Source organism: Phyllostomus discolor, chromosome 13, assembly GCF_004126475.2.
Source record: "Phyllostomus discolor isolate MPI-MPIP mPhyDis1 chromosome 13, mPhyDis1.pri.v3, whole genome shotgun sequence".
Lineage (NCBI taxonomy): Eukaryota > Metazoa > Chordata > Mammalia > Chiroptera > Phyllostomidae > Phyllostomus > Phyllostomus discolor.
This window is the reverse complement of record NC_040915.2, coordinates 25,779,483-25,805,050: the sequence shown is the minus strand read 5'-3', so window position 1 is coordinate 25,805,050 and position 25,568 is coordinate 25,779,483. Positions and strand designations below refer to the sequence as shown.

The 25,568-nt window shown below is 42.2% G+C and overlaps 1 protein-coding gene across 1 annotated transcript in view; it reads right to left on the bottom strand.

The window, feature by feature from the left end:
- The window catches only part of ITK (IL2 inducible T cell kinase), a 56,436-nt gene extending 42,311 nt beyond the window's left edge, over positions 1-14,125 (bottom strand). Inside the window, exon 1 of the mRNA XM_028528071.2 lies at positions 13,823-14,125. Within this exon, the coding sequence (XP_028383872.1) occupies positions 13,823-13,960 (138 nt within the window). The 5' untranslated portion in view covers positions 13,961-14,125. The remainder of the gene's footprint in view (positions 1-13,822) is intronic.
- Between the last annotated feature and the right edge of the window lie 11,443 nt (positions 14,126-25,568).

Sequence of the window (25,568 nt, the reverse complement as noted above, 5' to 3'; positions counted from 1 at the left end):
GCCAAATAAAATCATTCGAATGACAAACCAATCATTCAAGTGTTACTTTCCTTCTCCAAATGCTGACCATAACACAAGACTTTGTTTTCTTGTCTTTCTGGGCCGACATTTTCTTTGGGGATTTTTTGGGGGTATGCAAATATATAACCAGGAACCACTATTTGAGAAAATAGAATTAATTTTCAACTAGTGGTACTGGTGATTTTGACATTCCGGAGTCATTTGTTTACTTTGCCAATTATTTGCAAAAACAGAGCAAAGCAGTGGAAGAGACCTGTTTCCTGGTCTTCTCACCTTTGTCACAACGTGAGGGCTTGAGCTTTGTACTTCCTCTCCTGCTGTCCTGTCCAGACCTTTCTCAGTCATTTACCAAAGGCTTAACTTACTGAGAGCTTAATGTTCAGCTTGTTTCACAAGAGTTTGGATTAGGACAGGCCTTAGGAAACTTAAGTCAAGAGGAAGCTTTGATAATGGAATTTCAGGCATCAGCTGAGAGGGTATTTTTCAAAGGGGAATGGTGCATTTAAGACTTTCCTGGGTCACACTGTAAATGTAGCCACATGCTGCCTTTATCAGAGCTCCTTTAAGACCAGGAAATCTTTCTGATGATGATTTTAACAAGGCATTTCAAATAGTTGGTGCATTGTCTCTTCTGGGGTGGAGCATAGCCATTGTCCCAATCTGAAACATCACAGTGACACAATTGAAATGAAAACTGATGTCACGTGGGATGAAACATGAATGAGTAACTGACTTGGGGGCTGTTTGCCACACTTCCAATAGAATGCAGAACATCAGTTCCAAAATTAGTTTTAGGGGTCTTCCTGGATTCTAGGTCCATGCCTTCTGCAACACATGCTGGGGGCAATCCACAAATTCCCTCCCAGTCTCCTCTCTCAGCCTTCTGTCTTTTATGACAAAGGGAACGCTTGTTTTGGGGGGGGGGGGGTGGAAGGAGGAAAAGCCGTGGAATTCCTGTGACAGGTAACATATTTGTCTCAGTTCTCTGAGCTTGGTTCTCTGTGCTCTCTTTAGTTCTTTCGGTTTTTCAGGAGTAGGGGATACAGGAGTAGGACAGCTGCAGCTTAGGGCTATGACCTGCACTCTAGGAAGTCACCTAACAAGTTGCTTCATACCCAATATATATTAAATCCTACTATATAGGTGGTAGGTTCACCTATATATACATCTACATATATGTTACTATCTCTCTAAAAAAAAGTAGCACCTTCTAAACCACAAGTACAGTTGGTAAGTAGCTATTGCTGGTTCCTTCCCTCCCCACCCATCTTCAACTGAACCTACCTCCACGCAACTGCAGTGCTGGGACACTCCGGGACCAAGGAAGCTGCTGACTCTGAGGCTCCTGGTCTGCCTTAAGCCAGGAGACTCTGACCCATCCCCTACCTGCCTTCTTTTCTTTCCTCTTTCCCACAGGGCCTTTTATTCACAGAGAAACTTGAGCCAACTGGGTTTCCTTCCCTCAGCTTTTCACACTGTGGGCTGTGCTGTGGGGACACCCTGACTTCTCCCTACCGAGGGTGCCAGCTTGTCAGTCGCGGCACCCTACTACCCAAAAGAAAAAAGTGAGAATTTTACCAAAAAAAAGAGAGAAAAAAGAAAAGAAAAACTTCTGTGGTCTCATACAGTGTCCAGAGGGCATTTTGTGATCCTCAGTTAAAATGATGAATGTAGTTTTTCACAAGAAACCAGTAAGATCAGACACTCATGTGAGCGGCCCTGGGGCTTGGGAGTAGAAAGGAGAAAGACAGCTTTTCTTCCTATCTCGTATCCTTCTGTATTGTTTCACTATTTTACCATGAATATGTATTTCTTTTATTGTATTTAAAATCAGCGAATGAAAACATAGGTGTGCATCCCTTATAGGATTTATCCTGTGGGAACATTTGTTTGAAAAATATAAAGATGTAGAAAAGAAGATGTTCACAGTGGCATTATTTATTACACTAAAAAACTTAGAGAAACTTAAATATCCATCAAAGATAAATGGTTAAATTAAATTAGGATCCAGCCATTCTGTGTCTGCTCTATAGCCATAACATTAGTGTATATGGAGGGACAAATGTGTGTGTGTGTGTGTGTGTGTGTGTGTGCGCCCGTGCGCGCATAAAAGGCAGGTTTAGAGAAATAGATGAAGCATCATTTCGTTTTTGGAAAAAAGTAATCAAATATATATTGGTTTATGCAAAACTCAAAGAAATAGTATAAAAAGACATACTGCTAATCCCAGCCTTCCCTTCTGGGTGGTAGTATGGCAGACTTTTGCAATGCGAGTGACATGTTTCTACCATATCTGAAGTTTTTACAGTGAACATATAAATTTACTAAGCAGAAAAATTAGAACAGTCTTTTAAAGCAGTCAGAAAATTTTAAAACACCACCCTGTCATGCGAATTGGGCAGGTGATGAGGGGAGCGTGGTCAGGGGTGCACAGCAAATGCTGCGTGTGCAAAGCGATGCAGCTCTGCCCTCATAACCTCATGGCCTCATTAGCTGCACTCAGCAGCCAGGCTGCAGCTGTCACCTGCTCGTCTGTATTCATGGAGGTTCAAGTTCATGACAGACCTCTTACGTTCTTCTTGAGCAATAGCCATTTTCCTCCTAGATTCTAAGGAAGCAACTCTGTGTGCCTTAATGTGGGCATATTTATCTTGGAAGAGAAGCAACAATCCAGGAATAAGTTCCAAGCCTCCTTCATATTTGATAAAGATATTAGCGATCCTGGCCTTTGAAAAGCACGTCTGTGTACATTTGCTTACAAACGTGGGCAGGGAGAAAAGGACTTCTGCAGGAACTCAGAGCAAGAACTAAGTGCTGTGTGCCAGTGTAAGTAGGTCATCACAGTGTCCTGAAGCTTTTATATCTCAGTGTCTCTGGCTTCTAAACACTCTTTCAAAGCCCCTCTTCTTTCCAGAATGTCAGGATATGAGATTTGTAATGAGATTGAATGTGCTTTTGAAGTGCTAGAGAGTTGGTTGCCAAAGAAAGTACATGAATAATTTTGTTGTAGTTTAGGAAATAACTCCTTGCACAGGAGGTAATGTTCAATTAATATTTATTAATTGATTGATTGAGGGAAGAGCAGGTAAGATCCAGTGTGCAGCGGAAAGTTTGTTGGTAGGACTAAGACAGAACTCTTACTATAAACGGAAAGGCGTCCATGTTTAGCTAATCTCCATATCTATCTCTAAATGCGTGATGCCACTGAAGAGAGATGCAATCGTAGTTCCTACTCATCTTGATCTCCAAGTGTCTTTAGAAATCATGCCATCCACATGTAACTCTTTATGCTAAATATTTCACCTCAAGGTGAAATGATTTCTAAATTGGCTCTTACCTGTTCATTTCTACTAATCAATTTACACTCTGAGGAGACTGAGGTCATGGGATTGGAAGGCACCTTGGGGATTCTTGCAGGTCAAGGGGCAGGCCTAGAGGGTAGGGTCCTGGGTTCTCCCTCCAAGCACAGCCTTTCCACTTCTCTCTGTTTCTGACATGGGGATGGAAATGACATGTGCAATTCTGTACTGGGTGGGGGTTCCGTGCTTTAGGAAGTTCGAAAACCACTGACCTAGTCCAATTATGGACAAGAAGACTAAATCCCAGATAGAATAAGGAATTGACCAAGGTCACCTAGGTTCATTAGTGCCAGGTCTTCATCCTATTAAACTGCCACGTTGCTGCTTTCTCACTTTATCACACTGTTCTAAAACTATAGAATTATGGTGTGCCTGAGACTTTCAGTCCTTTAGGCCCCATCTAAAATTAGAGCTGAGCCCTGACTGCTGTGACTTAGTGGGCGTGGCTCAGTTGGTTGCGTGTCATCCTGCAAAACGAATGGTCACTGGTTCAATTCACAGTCAGGGCACATGCTGGGGTTGCGGATTCAGTCCCCAGTCAGGTGCAAACGAGAGGCAACCAGTCAATGTTCTCACACATCGATGTTTGTCTCCCTCTCTTTCTCCTTCCCTTCCCCTCTCTAAGTATAAATACACAAAATCTTTAAAAAATAAAATAAAATTAGAGCTGACCTCTATGGAGCAGTCAAAAATGGCTTATGTGATAACTCTCTGTCCTTCATTTGCTTCTTAATAAAGACGGTTGATGATCTAAACTTTCAGATCCTCTAGGATGATCAAGTAGGGAGACTGATGTTGTGCAGAGTAGGAGGCTTTTCTGCACCCCTTAAATCCTGCTGTATAGGTGGCGAGTTCATCTACGTATATAGGACAGACTTGAAATCAAATCATCTTACTCATATATAATATATTATATATTTCTCCTCTCTCTTATCATAACATTAAAAACCTAGGAAAACTGTGTACTTGAAAACTACCACAACAATGGATTCTTTTTAAAAAAAAATTTTTAAATTGTATAGGTTTCAGGTGATCCACATTATTCTTTTTTTAAGATTGTATTTATTTATTTTTAGAGAGGGAAGGGAGGGAGAAAGAGAGAGAGAGAGAAACATCAGTGTGTAGTTGCTGGGGGCTGTGGCCTGCAACCCAGGCATGTGCCCTGACTGGGAATCGAACCTGCGATGCTTTGGTTCGCAGCCCACACTCAATCCACTGAGCTACACCAGCCAGGGTTGTATTCTTTTTTTAATTCCATGCTACCTTCTTAGAAATATAATCTCGAGGGTTCCCGTAACTCTTGGAGGCCCCTTGCAATGCTTCAGTCTCTTTGGAAGAGGATGTTGCAAAAATTATAGAGACTGTCAGGGTTCTTATCCCAGGACACTATTATCTCATGAGCGGTACTCTATCTAAAGGGGCTGATTTAAAAAGGAGACAATCCTGTTTTAGGGACACTATAATTTTTTCCAGTGTTTTCACTCTACTTGGAAACAATCTGAAGAGTCAAACAGTAGATGATAGATTCATCAATGTGTTCAGACACGTGATATAGATAAGTGTATCTCTGAAATTAACCCATTCAATTATTAAAATTGGTGTCTTCGGACAAAAGAGTTATGGAGAGCATTTTGTGTGTAAGTGTTTAGTTCCCTTTTGTAACAATATATGAAGCCTCGCTGCTCTGCCTTTTCAGGTTGATCAAAGTGGATTTAACCTGATTCTAACTTGATTTTGGTTCTTGCTGCTATAGACTGCCTGAGCTCAGTGTCGGCTTTGAGGCAAGTTAGATACCAGGCACTTTTCCACCCAAATGTGGAGCAGAATGACTCTGGACCGAGTACCCCCCAGGAAGAAGGATGCTATGATAAAATTAAGACATAAAATAAATGACGGGCAATTCAGAGTTGCGCACAGCATACTACACAATAGGTCAGAAGAATTCATCAGTCTAGACCAGTGATTTTCAACTGGTGTGCTGCAAGAATTTTTAAAACATTCAGTATCTGACTGTTTAGTTAGGGATTCTGACCTCTTTTCCCTCAGATTGTCAAATAAAAAAATGGCAACAGCCAACACAACAATAGCCATCCAGTGTGAATAGATCAAAATTACACCTATGTTTTTGTCAGATCGGCAAAAAAACATATTTGTTTTTTGTGCCACACAACTGTAGTAATTATAACAGTTGGTGTGCCGAGAGATGAAAACAGTTGGAAATCGCTGATCTAGACCACCGCAGTAGCCTCAGCCGGCATCCTGGCTTCCGCTCTTGCCCCTGGTATAATCTGCCATCCCCATAGACGTCCCATACAAATTGCTTCTCTGACCACCCTTCTTCCCAGTCAGCCCCCGCTTACTGCTTAGTTTTCCCCCGGAGCCGTCCACAGTCTGTATCTGCCCCATGTATTTATGTGCCTGCATGGAGTCTGTCTCCTCTGCTAGCACGTGAGTTTACGAGGGAGACACCTCCTCTTGATTATTAACCACTGTAATCCCTAGCATCTAACACAGAGTCTGCTGACACTTAATAGATGCTCTTGGAATGTTTGCTGAGCAAATGAATAAATCTAAATATACCAAAAAAGAAACATTTCTTTGATACAGTGTTAAATAAAAATAAATAAATTCATAAAATATGAAAGCTTTGGCACCATACAGAGCAAGGCAAAAGTAGGTTCACAGTTGTAAGTACAGGAAACACAGTTTACTCTTGTATTACTACTTATTGTTATTGTATTATTTTCCACATGAATAACTGTAAACCTACTTTTGCCCCACCCTGTATATGTAATTTTTTTGGAAAAAAAGTATTGTGCTATTTGAATTTTTATTAATAGGTAGGTATAATTTCTGTGACTTTTTATATATAAAATACAAATAAATTTATATTTATACATTTACAAATATTAAAATATAGTGAGAAACCTGCTTATAAATAACTTTAGGTTAGTGGGGATTATATGGCAACATAAGATTTGGGATCAGGTTCTTATTCTGTTAACACACTGATCATTTTTACTGAATTTCTAGAAGCCAAGCAGCCCTCTGATCTAAAAGGGGAATTTCGTGTGCATGGTACCCCGTTTCCGAGCTCCGCTCTCCTCAGAGTCAGGAAAGCAGCCCCACACTGACGTCTGGATGGGCGTCTTGTCCTGGGAGAGCTTCTGGCAGCAAGCCTAGTAACTCACGGGTGAGTGGGATAATTCATCACCGGTTGGTTGAGGAAATGGGAGAATGAGAATTTTCCACGTGGCCGATGAAACCTCAAGAACTGTACAATGGTTTCCTAGGGGGTCCATCGCTAAGTCTGAAATGATGGTGTCTTGGAGTCCATGGACCTCATACTTCAAGAGGCTCTTGTGTCTTCTCTTGAAACCTTTTTCCCAGACTGAGCCAGGAACTAAGCCCTCACCTTTTCAGGGTTGCTCTGTGGCCTATTTTTCCTGCAGAAATACGTTAATTGGTTGCATCAGTCCCTGAGCAGTAAGGATCAAATCTAATTTTAATGTGGGAATAGTTCCTTCCAAAACAAAAATCCTCTGGCCTGTGCTATCTCCGTAGAGCACCAACAGCACATCACACAGGCAAACATCAACTCACAAAGGAACTCCATTAAGGCAGGCATGGCAACTGCACGTGTTTAGCCTTCAGTGGCTTGAATTGCAAAGAACTCAGCTTTGTATTCTTACTTTTCTTGGCCTGGCTGGACAAGGCCCACAGTTTTAGCTCCCAGATGCTCTTCTGAATTGAATTTGAGTTCTGTGATTCACTCACTGAGTATTTACTGACCACCCCTGCATCTCATGTTAATGATGCAACGATGAGCAAGGTAATCAAGATCCCTGGTCTCATGGAACACCTTCCAGTCGATGTGCAGACAGAAAACAGATAAGGAACCACATCAATAGATGCACTGAAGTGTCTATTGCTTTAGAAGGAAAAAAAAAAGAGAATCCTGGGGAAATATTTAAAGATATGAGAAACAAGAAAGAACCAGGCCTGCAAAAATGTGAGGTGTTCCGGACAGTGAGAATGGCTAATGCAAAGACCCTGCGCTTGCAGGACCCCCAGAGCGAGCACCCCCTCAAGTGTGCTTCTCCCTTGCTCACCCTGGTCCTGGCCCTGTATAAAGAAAGGCCCTAGGAGGAACACTCACTTGGGGTGTCTGAGATCCTGAAAGAAGGCAGGTGGGACAGGAGCATGATGGATACAGGAAAGTGTGATGTGAAATGAAATAAGACAGGCGGTTAGGGACCGCAAGATGAAGAGCCTTGCAGGTGACAAAATTTATTTACATACTCTAAACAGCCATGGAGGACTTTAAAGTAGAGGAAAATGTATGCTTTATCATTTTAAAAGTTTATTCTGGGTTTGGCACAGGTAATAGATCACACGGAGTGTTAAGTGTCAGTGAGAGCTAGAAGGCAACTCAATCACGTAGGAATGAAGTAGAGAGAGACTGTAACTGATGAAAGTCTCAAGGAAAAATGCTCATGTAGCTTTAAGAATATTATCTGCAAAGGGTTTAGCTGTAAAAGGCAAGGAAGGAAGGGGAAGACAAGGTGGGGGCAAGAAGGGAACAAAGTTGCTCGGTTCTGCCAAAAAAGAGTTGGGGTAGGTGTGGCTGGCCTACCTCCTGGTTCCTACATGTGTCTCTCTGACCCAGCTCTGATTTTAAGATCACATTTCCTGATCCTCCAGGGGGATTGGTCTCCACGAGAGACCAATCTCCTGATCCTCCTCTTCCTCAGGCCAAGGCTAGGCCATGAACTGAGGAAGTCTTGTTTACTTACTCCTGCATTCAGGGATTTCCTGTGTAAAGTCCTGCATCACTTGCTTTGTTCTGCATTCTTTTGCTGTTGAGCCTGGTTTTGTTAGGGTTCATTTGTGGAACTCTTACCTCTCCAACTGTATCTATACTTTGTGCCCTTCCGTCTTTCTTTCTCTCCCCCTCCCTCCTTTTCTTCCTTCCACAAATGATTAGTGACTAAATGATATGTGTTAGGCACTGCCCTAGATATTAGTGGTGCCTTCTTTAGCAAATTGGGTGCCAGCCCTCCTGAAGCTTACTATCTAACAGAGGGTGGGGTGGGGGGATGGCATTAATACAATAATCATATTAATGAGTGGGTAACTACAGCTTTGGCATGTGTTCTGAAGAAAGGGTATGTATGTGTTGACATGGCAGAGCCTAACAAAAGGAGGCGACCTAGTCTAGGGAAATCAAGGAAGGTGTTCCCAAGCAAGTGACATTTAAGGTGGAAGCATTAAAGTTGAAGAAAATCTTGCGTGGTTGGAGCCCAGAAAGATGGGGGAAAGAGGGGCATGAACTGAGTTACAGGAAACCGTGTTGTAGATTCCGGTGTTCACTTTCAGGGCAAAAGAGAGAACCACTGCAGGGACAAGTCAGCTTCTGATGAGGAGCATCAAGACATGATCACTGTCACCACGTTAAATGGAGTCAGGGGCGGGGTGCCGTAGAGTGTGTGCAAGGAGACAGGAGGTGGCAGCTGTCCCAGGTAAGAGTTGCTGGTGGCTTTCATGAGGAAGGTGACTGTAGGAAATGGAGAGAAGCGGACAGATTCCAGAGGAACGTAAGAGGCTCTCATTTCTTTGTGAACACATAGTAGGGCTCCCTGAAGTGAATGAAGACAAAGATCTGGTCTGGACTATATGTGGAAATGATAAGGCTCATAACATACTTCACTGCAGAAGAACCATATGACATGGGTTGCTGGTTTCCAGGAGTGTTCTGACTTTGTGGACTTCAGAGTGGGATGGCATTGCCCACTTTGTAATAGCCCAGTGGAGTCTCCAATTACCTATGAGTAACAACTGCTAATAGTAATAAGCTCTATTAATCAGGGAGGTTGTGTGGGCTCTGGAGACATATGGAACCTCAGGCACGTCATTTAAACTCACTTTGCCTCAGTTTCCTGATCTGTAAACTGGGGTAATAATAGTGCCTAGTTTTCAGGGTGATTGTAAGAATTAGGTGAAATAACCAACATTTAGTACAATGATTGACATGTGGTAAGTGCCCAGTAAATGTTAGTTACTATTATTATTAAAATAACAGATAACCTGCATCTCATTAAAAGTAAACAAGGTCAAGAAGGACTGTTTAATCATTTTAAAACATGGAAATCGCTTTCTAGAGGGTCATACAGCATTAAGCAACTTACATTAAGACACATAGCTCTTCAGTGGTGGGGCTGGTCTTTGACACAAATTTGTCTAACACCAGAAGCTGTGGTTTTGACCACTGCACAGTACAGTCATCCCCACCTGTCATTTTTAATTCAGGATAGATGCATGTGACAAGAGCTGGTTCTGCTACTAGATCAGACTGTAGGCTGAAGGGAAGCCTCTGGGAGGAGTGGTGACCCTTATTCACGCGGTGACTAGAATGGTGATCCTGATGGTTCATCCCATCCCATGCCAATGGTGGTGGTTTTAATGCCGTAGCAAGCACCGTAAGGTTGATTCCTCAGGTGCAAAGTCATGAAAATAGGGAACCCCTTCCAGTTCTCCTGAGGGCCTTTCAGAAGTTTGAGATGGCACTATTACAGTACCAAGCTTACAATATACTTTTGTCATGAAATATTTAACATCACTTGAGGTAGGTAGCATCGAGGCTCTCACTTTACAGATAGGAAACAGAGGATTTAAAGGTTAAATATTTTGCCCACATCAAGAAAGTGATAGAGGCAGGATTTGAACTCCGCTCTGGTTGTCTAGACTGGCCTCGCCAAGCTGTGATGCTTGTTTCCATCATCCTGCCCCGTCCAGCCCAGGCTCACTCAAAGTGCCCTCTTGGACTCCTGAAAAGGACCCGGGGTTAGTCATGTGCAGCTATGCATGCTGCTCAGTGGTATCTCTCCGGAGAGTATTTGTATTTAGCTGCCAGGGGTGTGCTGGAAATGGCTTGAACTGGCTCCTGAGACCTGACTGTTAAATTGGCAGGAATTCTGTGAGTCAGTAGACGTCACAGCAGTAGTTTGAAACTGGCCACATGGGAGTATTTACACCAGAGCAAGCGGCAAACCCTTTGAATCAGGGCTCCCACACACTCTACTGTCATTACTACTACAATGGCTGTTAAATATTTACCAACACACCACCAGGCCCAAATTTTTCATGGTCTCCTGTTAAAAAATGTCAGGCATTGGGGACCACATAGCAAAGAATTTGGCAAGCACAGAGAAGCGTCTGAAATCATGCCTGCCAGTGAGCCGCCACCTGCCCACTTTATGCTTCTTTCCGTCCCACCGCTCCACCAGGATGAAGGACCACTCTGGCCCTGCAGAAAACACACGCACAGCTCAGTAGGGGAAACAGGCGCCAGAACTAACTCCATGTTAAAATGAACGGCTCAGCCAGCATTATGACAATAGGCGTGGGTATTTAAAGTTAGAGAAAACCATACTTAATTTGCAGAACTACAGAATTTGTCCCTGGATAGGTAGATGGACTGTTTTGCCTAGGATGTCATAAATCTAGAATTTTAGAGCTGCAAGGAACATAATTTTACAAATGAGAAAAGAAAAAAAGAAGCGAAAACCTGGAGAGGGGCAGCGATCAGCCCAGCATCACACATCTCATGGTGCGTGTGCGTGTCTGCCCCACGAACTTGTGTTTACCCACAGAATCGAAGGAACCCAGGACCCTGATGTGAAGCTCCACTTTAAAGAATTCTTTGGAGCCCTAGCTGGCATAGCTCAGTGGATTGAGCTCAAGCTGCGAACCAAAGCATTGCAGGTTCGATTCCCAGTCAGGGCACATGCCTGGGTTGCAGGCCACAGCCCCCAGCAACTGCACATTGATGTTTCTCTCTCTCTCCCTCCTTTCCATCTCTAAAAAATAAATAAATAAAATCTGAAAAAAAAAAAGAATTCTTTGTTGTTTCCCTTCATTTGAAAGTAAATATATTATTCCAACCTGCTGGCTCTGATAGGGACAGGATGATGCCACAAATAGCTAATTTTTAATTACGCACTGACTAGGTGACAGGACTTCTCTAAGTACTTTATATGTTAACGTAAACTACATGAAATTGTCAATGTCAGACCTTTCTTTATCTACCAGATGGTGATTCCAAATAGTTCAATCTAAATACATTCTGTTAACCTTTACCATCGTTCCATGAAGTGAATACTGTTATCACACCCATTTTATGGACGGGCAAAACAAGGCTTTAATATAAAAACAAAAAGTTTTGGCCTGGCCAGTAGCTCAGCTGGTTAGAGCATTGTCCTGATCTGCCAAGGTTCTGGGTTTGATCCCTGGTCAGGGCACATGCAAGAGTCAACCAATGAATGCAGAAATAAGTGGAACAACAAATCAATCTCAATCTCTCTCTAAAAATCAATAAATGAACATTAAAAAATAAAATAATCAACAACAAAAAGTTTCTTCCCACAAGTGTAAATGCTATTCTTATTTATGGGTGATGCACAACGTACTCTTGTGTGCAGATCAATACCCCTAAACAATGGCCCATATAGAGAGCATGAATATAAGCCATAGACATTAGAAAACAAGAAATTTGATGATTGTCCATCATACAGCAGCTATATTTCACACAGAAATATTGGAAACCAGAGCTCAGTGCTCCTCGGAATGAATGAATTGCCCTGGAATTTTTCATAATGCTTGAATGAAAAGGCAGAGTGATTTTACAACATTGTCATCTGAACATTATAACCAAGACAATTCTGAATCAAGACGATCTGATTGTGTGATTTTTTGCAAATAACATTGTCTTGAATTCCCCACTAAACAGTTCTCAAATAGCAATGCTGCTCAGAGAAAAATTAACACTAACTCAGCCAGATGATGCTCTGTTGAGTCAGAAAAACACACTGATGAAAACTGTAAAACGGGCTTTAGGAAAATATTTAAAGGCAAATGACTGCTTTTTCACTATCGAGCGAGAACTTCTAATGTTCTGTGCACGGTAGGAAATTGACTGATGACATATGCCTTATCAGCTCTATACGATGAATCCTCTGAGTAAAAAACTTGCCTACTGGCTCTCTATTAATTTAATCAACAAATATTTACTGAGCGCCGACCCCTGCAGCCTTGCACGTAAGTAACTCCCTATGCTTTCTGATTGATCATTGATTGTTATTAGTAACCATCTGCTGACAATAAGCATGCATTCTCACCTTTAAAAAGAGGCAGTACTGTTTCACCTGACACTCCATAACAGCCCAGCTTAAGTCAGGATTTCATTGCATCGAACACTTGAACACAACCCAAAGTTGTGCCTACACCTACTAAGCCTGATCCCAACAAGGAAGGGGAGCATCTTTGTCTCTGAGTGACCCCCCAATGTTATTTCCCTTCATTAGAATGTCGGTGAAAACCCATGTCCTACTTCCCTAATGAGAGGAAAATAATATGGTGGTAAAATAAGAAATCAAACATGCTTAAAAAATTGCTGGGAAAGGCTGAACAAGTGCTACTTCACAGAAACAAAGCATTTTTTAAAAGAAAGCAGTGTTTGCAGGTGGTGTTTGCAGTCCTTTCGTTTTATACGGCAAGAGCCTGGAGGAGAAGGGAGAGTCGTCTGCCCGTGCTCACTCTCCTAGAGGGAAGTCAAGTGTGGTCTCCCGACCCCCTGTCCGGTGCTTTTTGTACCAAACTGCATAGTTCTGACCGGTCATGTTACTTTGTTATTATTGGTGTTATGGCATGTAAGGATGGCTTTAGATATATAAAAAGACCGACTTAGCTAAGCAGCTGTAATCTTCCGGATAAGAACTGCTGGTCCATACTGCATAACACTTTGTGCACGATAACCCTAGTCTCCTGGGAAGTTTTTAAGGGATAAAAAGGTTCGCCATTGTGCCTTGCAAATTTTAGACAATTAAATGCCCAGAGAATATTTTCCCAAGCTATCAGGTGAGTGATGGCCATTGAAACAAGCAGAACTGAATTCATAAAATTGAAAACGCCGAACCCCATCACTTAACCACCCCAAGAACCATTTCATCCAGTGTAACACTGAGAAAACGGGGCATGATCATCACTCAGGTCTCAACAACTGCTGATGTTTTATTAATCTGTGTCGCATAACATGTGACATAATTCAAATGAAATTTACATTCTATCCAGTCATAACACTTGCCAAATGAAAATTGTGATATAAACATTAAACTCAAACTTGAAGAGGAAAATTGCTCATAACTATTAAATTTACTCTTGTGCAGTTTTTGGAACTGAAGTCACCTAACACAACCACCCCACCTCGTGACTTTTCTCCACGTTCTCTTCAGATTACTCTCGTTGTGCTTTTTAGGTTGCTATAGCCACGGTGTCTGTGTCCCCTCCATCCTTACTTTATTCCACGTATTTCCTTCCTGAGTCAGCCCCATCTAAACAGAAAATACTGCTTGAAAAAAGGCAAAGACAGCCAAGTTCTTACATACCCCATGACGGTCCTCAAAGTATGCCAGGCTGGTTTTGGTCAAAACGAAGAAGCGGACTTTAAAGTTTGAGGGAGAAGTTCTTCTCTTTTGTTGGGATTTCTTGATGAGCTGTTCTTCTAGGAGGATAAAGTTGTTCATGGTCCAGTTCTTGAAAAGCGATGCGCCTTGAGCATCAGCTCTCAGCACAAGCAGGGGAAACAGCTTCGGAGCAAGGAATGCGATGGGGAGGCAGTTGATCCTGAGAGAGTTGCTCAAAGGCGACTTGCCTCCAACGTTATCTTTCTATCAATGTGCAGTCAACATCGCTGAGCTGCTTCTCTGATGTCAAAGGCCATAACCACATCCTTTCGAAATTCACAACACTAAGCGACATAGGTAAAAAAAAATACACATGCTCTTGGCTGTATGGTTTGAAAATGATATCTGAAAAACCTTAGACTCAAAATGATATAAGGGACTGGAGTTTAATCTTTATGGTTCCTGGTTTAGCCTATCCAACAGTTAAGGCACGTAGCACCAGGGGTAGGAACATGGGCTCTGTGGCCAATGGGCATAGTCTGTGTATTAGTTTCCTGTGGCTGCTATAACAAATTATCACAAACTCAGTGGCTCACAAATTTATTATTTTTATCATTCTGTAGTTCAGAAGTCCAAAATGGATCTCACTGGTCTGAAATGAAGATGTCAGCACAGTTGGGGTCCTCCCTGGAAGTTCTCCAGGGTAGAATCTGTTTCCTTGACATTTCCAGCTTCTCTGATTACCCGTGTTCCGTGGCTCATGGCCCTCTTTCTCCACCTTCAAAGCCAACAACAAACAGCAGGTCAAGTCCTCTCGTCTTACACAACCGTAATCCCTTCTTCGGCCTCCCTCTCCTATAGACAAGGACTTTGAGATGACCTTGCGACTGCCTGGATCATCTAAAATCACCCCTCTATTTTAAGGTCAGTTATTAGCGAGCTTAGTTGCATTTTATATCTTAATTCCTCTTTGCTATGTAACCTAACATATGCACAGGTTCCTGGGATCAGGACATGGGTGCCAGTAGGGGAGCCATTATTCTACCCACCACAGCTCGAAATCTGGCTCCACTACCGAATCAGCTGCAAGGCTGCAGGCACATGACTCAGGAGCTCTGAGCCCCATTTTTCTGCCCTCTAAAAAGGAACGACAGAGCTCCTCCACAAGGCACGGCAGGGCTGCTTCTCCCAGTCTCAGCTCGCACCTTGCTCACACAGCCTCACTCCAGCCCCGGTGCAGGCACCTTAACGCTGCTTCGGACATCTGTTCCCTTTGCCTAAAAACATCATTTCTCCCTAGTTTGCCTGATTAACTCTAAATTATACTGCAAGTCTCAGCCTACATGTCACTTCCTCAGGGGAGTCTTCCTGACTTTCCTTAAGTCAAATCTACTGATTATACCCAGATGGCACCTTGTATGTTTCTCTCCACACCACTTATGACAGTTGTAATTATATACATTTTGCAGGGTGAATGTTGGATTGATGCCTGTCTCCCCAACTAATCTAGAATGTCCGTGATGGTCAGGATTATGTGTGGTTTGGCTCACCATTGTATACTCAGCAGCCCTCACAGTGCCTGGCACCTAAAAAGGGTGTTAAGAAGAATGTGTTGAGTGAATCACCGAACAGGGTGGGACAATCAGAAAGGACAAGGAGCATAAAACACCTAAGAGAAATATATTGACGTTTATTATTTTAAAAAATTTAAATAAAAGCCCATAGGAATCTCTCTTCACTGCAGGTAGATAATTGCTTTTCTACCAAAACTCAGTGGAAAACGCAATAAATCCTCCAGAATGGCATACTAAAGAAAGCACGTACAGGCTCTGAACACAGAAAAAGGTGTGTTGGTACCCCGGTCTGCCACTTACTAAGCTGTTCATATCTGAGTGAGCTGCCTATCCTCTCTGATCCTCAGCATCCTTGTGAGGGTCCCTTTGAGAACGGAATCCCATCAACTCTGGGAATGGTGGATGCTAGGTGTCTTGCTTAGAATTAGTCTATGTTTGAAGTATAGTATGTAAGCCCTGATGCTAGTATGGATAACCAGGAAGTCTCAGGGTAAGCAGAGATGGCATATACTGGGCAGAGATGAGTAATGAAACAAAACAATTATTATTGCTGTACAGATGTGCAATTATCTAGAATTTAGTTTAAAATGTTAATGATCAGTGAGCAGATTACAGCTTAATTTTGTTTCATATACTAGATGCCCCAGCATAATCAAGACACTCAGGATGGTTGGGGAGGGGATGCTTTAAATGATCCCTCTTCCCGCATTCTGGGGGCTTAAGATATTCTCAAAAGAAAGAGGTAGCTTTGTTGTTGTTTTGTTTTGTTTTGTGGGTTTTTTTTCCCTTCTGAATATGGGCCTGAGACAGTAACTAATCTCCCCTTCTTCCCAGGTAACTGACTCCCAAAATGTTACCTGGACATCTGGCCAGCCAGAATAAAGATGACATTTTTCAGCCATGTAACTGTTTTCTAGCTAATGGAACATAGCAGAAGTGATGAGCACGACTTCCAAGGAATGTCCTGAAGGGCAATCATCATACCATTTTTATTTTCTTTTTCCTTCTTCTTGCTGACTAGAGTATGGATGTGATGGTTGGAGCTGGAACAGCTATATTATATCATGAGGTAGAAATTATAAGGTGAGAGCAATGACATATAAGACAGAAGGAGACTGGGGTCCTGATGACCTTGGATCTTCCATCCCAGCCTGGGAACACTTTTTTAACATATAGAGAAATAAAATTCTATTTTCTAAGCCCCTGTTATTGTGAGGTTCTGTCATAAGCAATACACCTAATTCCAGCTAATGCAATGCTATATTCCAAACTGGACTGTAAACTCCTTTGAGAAGGGTAGATTTGTGCAGGTTTATTCAGGTTCAAAGATTTACAGACTTCACAAAGTACCTTATATGGGAAAGCAAAATATCACCAGTAGGTATTGTGATAGGAACCTATTGTTTGCCAAGTGTTAGTGAAACACAGTCACAAGTAATGGTATTCTCTCTCTCATAGCACCTTCAAATGCACTCACTGGGATTTGTCTCTGTCCTCACCCAAATGTAACTTAAGGTCCCGATATTTTCCCTGTTACTTTCAGGGAAACATCATAAAGATAAATAATCCTGCTGCTTTGGTTTAAAAAGTTCAATTCACAGGAGCCAAATTCAAGAAGCTCTTACTCATCAAAGGTGAAAGAATTTGGGTATCAAAAAGAACAATAATGGCAATGACAGGAATAATAGCCAAAATGTTAATTAACATCATTACTTCAAAAGGTATCTGAAGAAAAATCCCAACCCATCGGTCACTTTTGGAAGATGCTAGAGAACCAACCTATTATTCCAAAAACTAGGAAACAAGGAAAAGAATAAACTCTATTTCTGTTTTTCCTGAGGAACCCTATCTCTGTTTAGTAATCAAATATTTAATAAGAGAAAATCCTTTAGAGAAGAATTCCAGTAGATAAATAAAGAAGTGATAGACTATCACCACTTTGCAATGCTGATGAGATAATGAACCTGGGCAACTGTCATTAATATCATTATGCAAAAAGCCATTAGGAAAATTTATGATTTCTATATTAGACTGGTAACACTGTAACATAATGATTAATCTTAACATCATACAAAGAGAGACAACTAGACATTCTATTTCCTGATGTGATGAAATAGGAAGCACAGGAAACCACCTACGCAGAAGTTTTGCCAAAAAAAAATCAAATATGAATCTCTTTAAACTTCTAGATCTATATTCAAGTTTGCAGAAAGTACAGGGGATGAAAGAACATGACAAATGCATGGAGATGCAAGTGGGCAAGTCCAAAATTCACAAATGGCCCATGTTAGCAACATGTAAGTCAGAGGAAGAACCTAAAGATGGAAAGAGACTTTTTAAGAGACATGTCAAGGATGGGATGATTTTGTTTTGATGTAGAGTCAAACAAATTAATTGTGTAAAGGCATTATGAGACCATTAGAAATCAGATCACTGCATATTTGATGATTAGTTAATCATCATTGTTAATCAAAATTTAATTGTTATTTTTAAAGGTGTAGTAATGGCACTGTTATGATAAAGGAGTCTTTATTTTGCACAGAAACATGCTGAAATAACTATTGATAAGATAATAAAATGCCTGAGATTTGCTTTGTTAGAATCCAGTGAAGAGGGAGAAATCAGTAGGGAAGAGGAAGAAAACTGGCCGTGGGCTGAAAACTAAAGTGAGGGACTTTCGGTCAAGATGGCAGCATGGGCAGACATGGCTCATCTCTTGCAACAACCACATCAAAATTACAACTAACATATAGGACAACCATCACTCAGAAATGTCAGATATAGAGTTGAATGGAAGTCTAACAGCTATAGAATTAGAGAAACCACATCCATCCATCCAGACTGGTAGGAGGGGTGCAGATGTGGAACTGGCTGGTCCCACACCCACATGTGGTGGCTAAAAATTCAGGAGAGATATCTCAGGAGCGAGGAGTCCCAGCCCCACACCAGGCCCCTCAGCCCAGGGTTCCAGTGTGAGGCAGATAAGTCCCCACAACTCCTGGCTGAAAATACCAGCAAGGATTTAGTTGGTGGGAGAAATTGCTATAGCCCAAAGTGGTTCCTGTTAAAGAACCCACACATGGACTCACCGACTCAGACTCACTCCCTTTGAGCTCCAGCACTGGGGTAGCAGCTTGAAAGGCTTCAGTGGCATACTGGGAGAAACTGAAGTGTCTGGCAAGCCTTTGTCCCCTATTTAACGCCCCCCTCCAACAGAGCCACACAGCTGGCAAGCAGGTGCCATATTTGAAACTCCATCAACCTGGCTAACAGTTTGACCCACCTTGGAGATCCCCAGAGACTCTGCCCCACCCAGCTTATGGGCTCAGCCAAGCTGCTTTTCCACATGAATGGCTCATCTTGGCTTATACTGCACAACTTTCTAAATCCTCTCAAACAAGAAACAGCTGGCCTCAGTGAGCCCCAGGCCTGACACTAGCAGCAGCCAGCCTAGATTCACAGCTTGGCTTTGCCTGGGAATCTCCAAGTCCAGCACAGGTAGCAGCTATCTCACATTGCTTTATAGCTCAAGCAGAGTGGCCCTGGACAAAACGCGTGTAGAGGCTGACCTTGGCCTGTACCACCAGAGAAACTCCAGGGCCAGCGCACTCAGTGGACAGTTACAGACCATGTCAGAGCACCACCACCCTGCCCCTGCACAGCTGATCCTCCATGGAGGAAGGAGGTTTGTGATCACAGCCATTCCTTGTAGCTGACTGGCCTGGTTAAATCACTCCTATTGATCTGCCAACAGCAACCAAGGCTCAACTACAAGAGGAGGGTATACTCAGCCCACATGAAGGGCACACCTCAAGTATCCAGCTTGGGTGATAGGGGAGACTGTGCCACTGGAACCTACAGGGGGGTACCTACTACATTAGGCCTCACTACCAAGATATGGAGTCAAAGCAGCTCTACCTAATACATAGAAACAAACACAGGGAGGCTGCCAAAACAAGGAAATAAAGAAACATGGCCCAAAATGAAAGAACAGGTCAAAACTCCAGAAAATGAGCAAAAATGGAGATAAGCAATCTATCAGATGCAGAGTTCAAAACCCTAGTTATGAGGATGCTCAAGAAACTTAGTAAGAGCCTCAACAGCATAAAAAAGATCTACTCAGACATGAAGGACACACTAATTGAAATATAGAACAATGTACAGGGAAATAACAGTGAGTAGATGAAACTGAGAATCAAATCAATAATTTGGAACATAGGGAAGAAAAAACAACCAATCAGAACAACAAGAAGAAAAAAAGAATCCAAAAAACAGGAGGATAGTATAAGCAGCCTGTGGGACAACTTCAAGAGGTCCAACATTCACATCACAGAGGTGCCAGAGGGGGAAGAGAAGGAGCAAGAAATCAGAAATCTATTTGAAAAAAAAAATGAAAAATAACTTCCTGAATTTGGTGAAGGAAATCAGAAATCTATTTGAAAAAAAAAATAATGAAAAAAAACTTCCTGAATTTGGTGAAGGAAATAGACATGCAATTCCAGGAAGCACAGAGAGTCCCAAATAAGGTGGATGCAAAGGGGCCCACTTTAAGACACATCATAATTAAAATGCTAAAGGTTAAAGATAAAAAGAGAATCTGAAAAACATCAAGAGAAAAGAAGTTATTTACCTACAGGGGAGTTCCCATAAGACTGTCAGCTGATTTCTCAAAAGAAACTGCAGGCTAGAAGGGATTGACAAGAAATATTTAAAGTCATGAAAAGCAGGGATCTACAGTCAAGATTGCTCTACCCGGCAAAGCTATCATTTAGAATCAAAGGGCAGATAAAGAGCTTCCCAGACAAGATAAAACTAAAGGAATTCATCATCACCAAACCATTGTAATATGAAATATTAAAGGGACTTATTTAAGAAAAAGAAGATCAAAACTATGAACAATAAAATGGCAAATATACATATCTATCAATAATTGAATCTAAAAAACAAACTAAGCAAACAAGAACAGAGACGGAATCATGGATACGGAGAGTGTTTTGATGATTGCCAGATGGAAGTGGGTTATGGGGGAACGTGCAAAGAGGCGAGGGGATTAAGAAGTACAAATAGGTAGTTACAGAATGGCCCTGGGGATGTAATACACACTATAAGAAATGGAGTAGCTGAAGAACTTATACGCATGACCCATGGACATGAAATAAGTGTGGGGATTGCCTGAGGGAGTGGGGGGTGCTGGGTGGAGGGGGACAAAGGGGGAAAATCAGGACAACTGAATAGCATAATCAATAAAAGACAATTAAAAATTAAAAAAAGAAAATTGAAGCTGAGTGATGGGAGTATTTTATTCCATTCTTTTCACATTGCTATATGTTTAAAAATTTTCGTAACAAAAAGAGGGAAGTTAAGAGAAAAAAACAATTCAGTGTAACAATCAAAACCTGAAAAACATTCAATTTAATGCCTTTTCCTCAAGCTAAGTATGGTTCTGCTTCAGGCTTCAAAGTGTGCTGCCTCTTCCACTGCATCCTAACTCCTCCTCCTTCCCTGCACCCCAGCCTGCCTCCCAACCTACCCCTTCAGGCTTAGGCGTGGGGAGGAAGAAGTGGAAAATGCACAGCATTCCACAGGGCTACCGCTATAATCTGGAGTGGGTGCCCTCTGCAGGTGGGAGACACACCATTGCTACTTTTTCTTTCATGGGAAACTTCTGTTGTGTGTTTTGTTGTTGTCATTGTTTTCAGAGGGCCCTGACAGTAATTCTCTTGATGTGGGCGATGCCACACTGACTGGCCAATGCGCCTGACCCTCAGGCCTTGGGCTCCTGCTGGTGCACCTCCAGGGTGCCTCCTGCCCCCCCAACTCTGTCGGACCTCTTTGCCATTTCAGTTATCCTCTTGGGTGAATGTTCCTTGAAAAGGAGCTACACACCACTTAGTGTGCCAGCGGCTCTCCTCAAAGACTCAGGCATCCTTGCCCTCCCATTAATGGATGTACCTTTGACCCCACGTACAGCCCTTTCTCCCTCTGACACCAAATAAGCAACTCTTCCACAAGCCTTCCCCATTACCTTTCTCCAAGGGGGATTTAGACCCCAGGCCTATGTCTCCTAAATTCTATGAGACGTATGCCAAGCTCATTGAGAAGTCCCTTCAAACCCCTGTCACTTGGCTTCTGGTGAATGCAAGCAACTGCTCTCCTGCACTCAGGTGGGTTGTAAGAGGAAATGTGCAGCGCACCACCATCTCTCTCTCTGGATATTTCAAACCCTTGTGTCCTGAAGGCCGAGGGCGGGTGGACACTACCACGGGGAGGACCTAAGACCCGCTCTTCCTGTGTGAGGCATGGCTGATGCAGTGCTCTGTCTTAGGACGGGAAGGTACTGGATTTCTTCAGTTGTATTACTTTAGGCCTTGGCCTAAAACTGAATTGGGTAAAGCCTCATTTAATGTTCTATAACATCCTATAATTCTCCAATTAAAAAAAAATTAAAAAACTTCCACCTGGCAGTACTAGCTATACTTACACAATGACATCAGAAATTTCAGTTGTCACTCCTCTGTGTTGGCTCCCTGCTTAGGCAGGCTTTCCTCCAGAGCAGCACAATAGGTTGTTTGCCAGGAGAACTGGGTTCTTTTTTCCTTCTAGTTTCAGAAAAAAGTCTCAGAACCATGAATCCTTGCCCTGGCTTGGGTGACAGGCAAATATGTCCCCCAGTCATACAGCCAAGGCAATGGAATAGTCTGTGGTCCGTCTCCAGTCCGCACCCTCCCCTGGAGTTGAGGGTGGGACGCAGTCAGCCCTGGGGGCTGAGAGCAGGGCCGCTGGTTCTCCAAAGGAACACCAGAGCGTTGCCGCTGGAATAAGGAACAGATGCCGGCTCACGGACAAATGATCTCAGGCCCGCATTGACCTAAAGCCCTTCCTCTTTGCTTTCTCATGTGAGGCCCTGCAATTCCAGTCCTCTTCCCCCATCCAGGAACAGCCGTTTGGGTAAGTGAAGAGCCCTCCCGAGCCCAGGCCAAAGAGATCCTTTAACTGTTCTCTGAAGACGAGGCTGCGAAGCCCTTTATTTCCTTACGGTTCTCATCTGAGCTGGCTCACATGTATTTGTATCTGTTTGAGAGTGGTGCCCAGAATATTTGGTAATTACATAACCTCTTTCTTCTGAAATTAAAAAAAAAAATTCTTATTCCTTCCAAAGGTACCGATCCTAGAGGGAAAAAGGAGCATAAGCACATAGAAGTGTAAGTACAAAATGTTCAATGCGGTGTTGTTTGTCGTGGGAATGACATTCTGCGCATCGGTCAGGAAACCGTTCCATGATCTACGGTGCACCCGTCCAGGGGAACACTACCAGATCATAGAAATTAGTAAAGAATATCCATCATGCATCACCCTCAAACAGTAAAAGATAGGTTGTTAATTAAGGCAGACAAGGTGCAGAGCAATGAGTGTGGTGTGATTTGTTTTTATAGAAAAGCATTTTGTGTTTATATTAATGTATCTGTATAAGCCGAAGGTGTTGTTAGGAAGTTTACACATCAAACTTCTAGCAAATGGAACTGGAGAGGCAGACAGATGTTCCGCCATTTAATTTATATAATTCAAAAAGGTGATATTGTGGGAGAATTTTTTACTTTCTAGTTAAAATAAAAATATGTCTTCTGTCAGAAATCATTGGTTTGATCAGTAGAACTCAGTGATAACTTGAGGTGACCAGAAAGCTTAGAGCTATGTTTTGGAAATATATATAAATATTTCTGGTTCTAAAAGTGAAAACATTCTTCCTGGAAAAAGCAGAGCAACAAATAGCCAAAAATAATACTCACTTCTAGTTTCACTCCTCACAAATAATCAACAGGAACATTCATTTTACATTCTTCCAGTATTTTCCCAGAGTTAAATTTAACAGCAATTACCATCTCATCCACCTTCTGAATTATTTACTTCCCTCTACCTACCTAGAGGTTCTCATCTTTATTTTTAACTTTAATGTGAACTGTTTGAATATTTGGGCGCCTACTTCATTGCAAGCCTCTTCAGTACAACATCAAAGACATAAATATACGAACGGAGGTGGGACCTCTCGTGGCGCATAGACACAGCAGAGCTGGAAGCTGAGAGAGGGAAACAGCGACACGAGTGATAAGCAGGGCAGATTTCGGCTGTGAGTCGGGCTAAACATGGCCGGGCGGGACAGCAACAAGCAGGGAGCAGGAGAGTGGGAGGTAAAGAGCGGTGTCTCTAGTTGGATCAGCAAGTTGAAAAATACAATTACTTCGATCACCTGCCTGGCTTCTTTTATGTATAGCAGCCCATTTTCTTTCTGTTTTTTTTTCCCCCATTTTCTTTTCAAACCCAATGCAGAAGCAAGCTAATTTGCATAATGACCCTCGGGGGAAGAGTCTAGGTGACTGTGGTCTGTTTCTGACAGCCAGAGGTAAGGCAGAAATCTGGCTGGCTTCCTCAAGTCCTAGGTGCCCAGGGCTAACCACAGCTCATCCCACGCCATCTCGGCTTAGCAGCATCAACATAAAAGGACTGTGGATTATATTTTAGACTGGGGGATTTACCCAGCACGTACAGATTGTATACAGTATGGAAATCTCCCCACCCTCACATCCTGCCTAGCTCACAGCACCCCTCCCAGGAGGCATGTTCATTGAAAAGGCTATTTATAGCTGTCTGCTTGCCTTGCTTTTCAAAATAATAAATGGGGGAACGACAGTGACTTGAAACCTCGTCCCATGATAACTGTGTAGACTTCAAGCACCTATAATTTTGCATGTCTGCATGTACGCAGTATATCCTATAGTGCTTTGCGTTTTCACTCTTCACATCGCTTCAGTCTTAGACCAATTTAAAATGGACAGAAAACTATCCTCGGAATTGTTGGGCAGTTTTTCTTCTTATGAAACAATTATTGTCGCTTTTAAATGTTGTGATGAATGTCATTACTTCCACCATTCCTTCAACTTACTATTCCTCTGTCATGTATTTCATTGCCTTCCTGTTTTGTTCTGTTCCTTCACTGTGTCCTCCTGTGGGATTATAAGCTTTCTGGATTTAGGGTCATGGCTTATCCATGCTTCACTATATTCTTGTTAGGAAAAAATTACCCCAAACTGGTAGATTAAAAAATCACCAAGCAGGCAACCTCTACTTTCAATGTCATATTAAAGCTGGTTTAACACACCTGCCCAAGGATTATTTAATTACTTAAGAGAAGAAAGTAAGACAGTGAGGTTGGATCAGTAAGTCAAGACTGAAGTGTTTGCTATCTATTATTTTTTTACAGCTTCATTGAGGTGCATTTTACATGCCATGAAATTTATCCACTAGAAGTGTACAGCACAGTGGTTTTTAGTATGTTCAGAGCTGTGTGCCTATTACAATGTGAATTTAGAACATTCCCAGCACCCCAAGAAAGCTAATATTGATTAAAGTCTCAGACTCTGCCATGTTCTGTCATCACTTACAGGTTTCTGTTTAGTAGAAAAGAGAACCCCAGAGGTAATGCTTTCGTTGTCCTGGAGACATTTAACCAGGTTTTTAAATCTAGCCTGGCAATGTTAGTCCCACATCTTTTCTGCAATGCCAGTGCCCTTTCTTAATCCCCTTTGAACCAGCTTCACCATCCTGCTGGGCGCTCGTTGGTGAATCAATCAAACCTTTGGCATGTTTTCATTCTGTAACTTGTTGGAGGATCATGTTTACGAACATCTGAAACTTGTATGTTGATAACCTGAATCCTCCTCTCAGTTCAGCGACAGGCACAGAGTGGGCCGCCAATAAACATGTCTCTGTGGCCTGATGTCAATTTTTTTTGATAAGGGATGTGTCAGAGTTTTACACTTTGGGAGAAAGAAATACATTTTTGAAAAGTCTTGAAGAAAAAAAAATCAGAAAGTCAATTTTGAATAACAGTTTGTATTTTTGGCTCTCAAATTCTAAAGGTTGGTGTCAGAGAGAGTTAAATTTGAATGAAGCTATTTATTGTCTATCTCCAGGCTTAAGTCAAAGAATACTGTACGAATATAATTTTACTGGCATATCATTTTTATAAACCTATAAACTAGAAGTATTATTTATTTTGTATAAGTAGGATATGTAATGGAAGAAAACCTGACAAGTTCAGAAGAGAATGTTCTGGAAAGCTACCTCTCCACTGCACCATTGCCCTCCGCCAAAAGCTG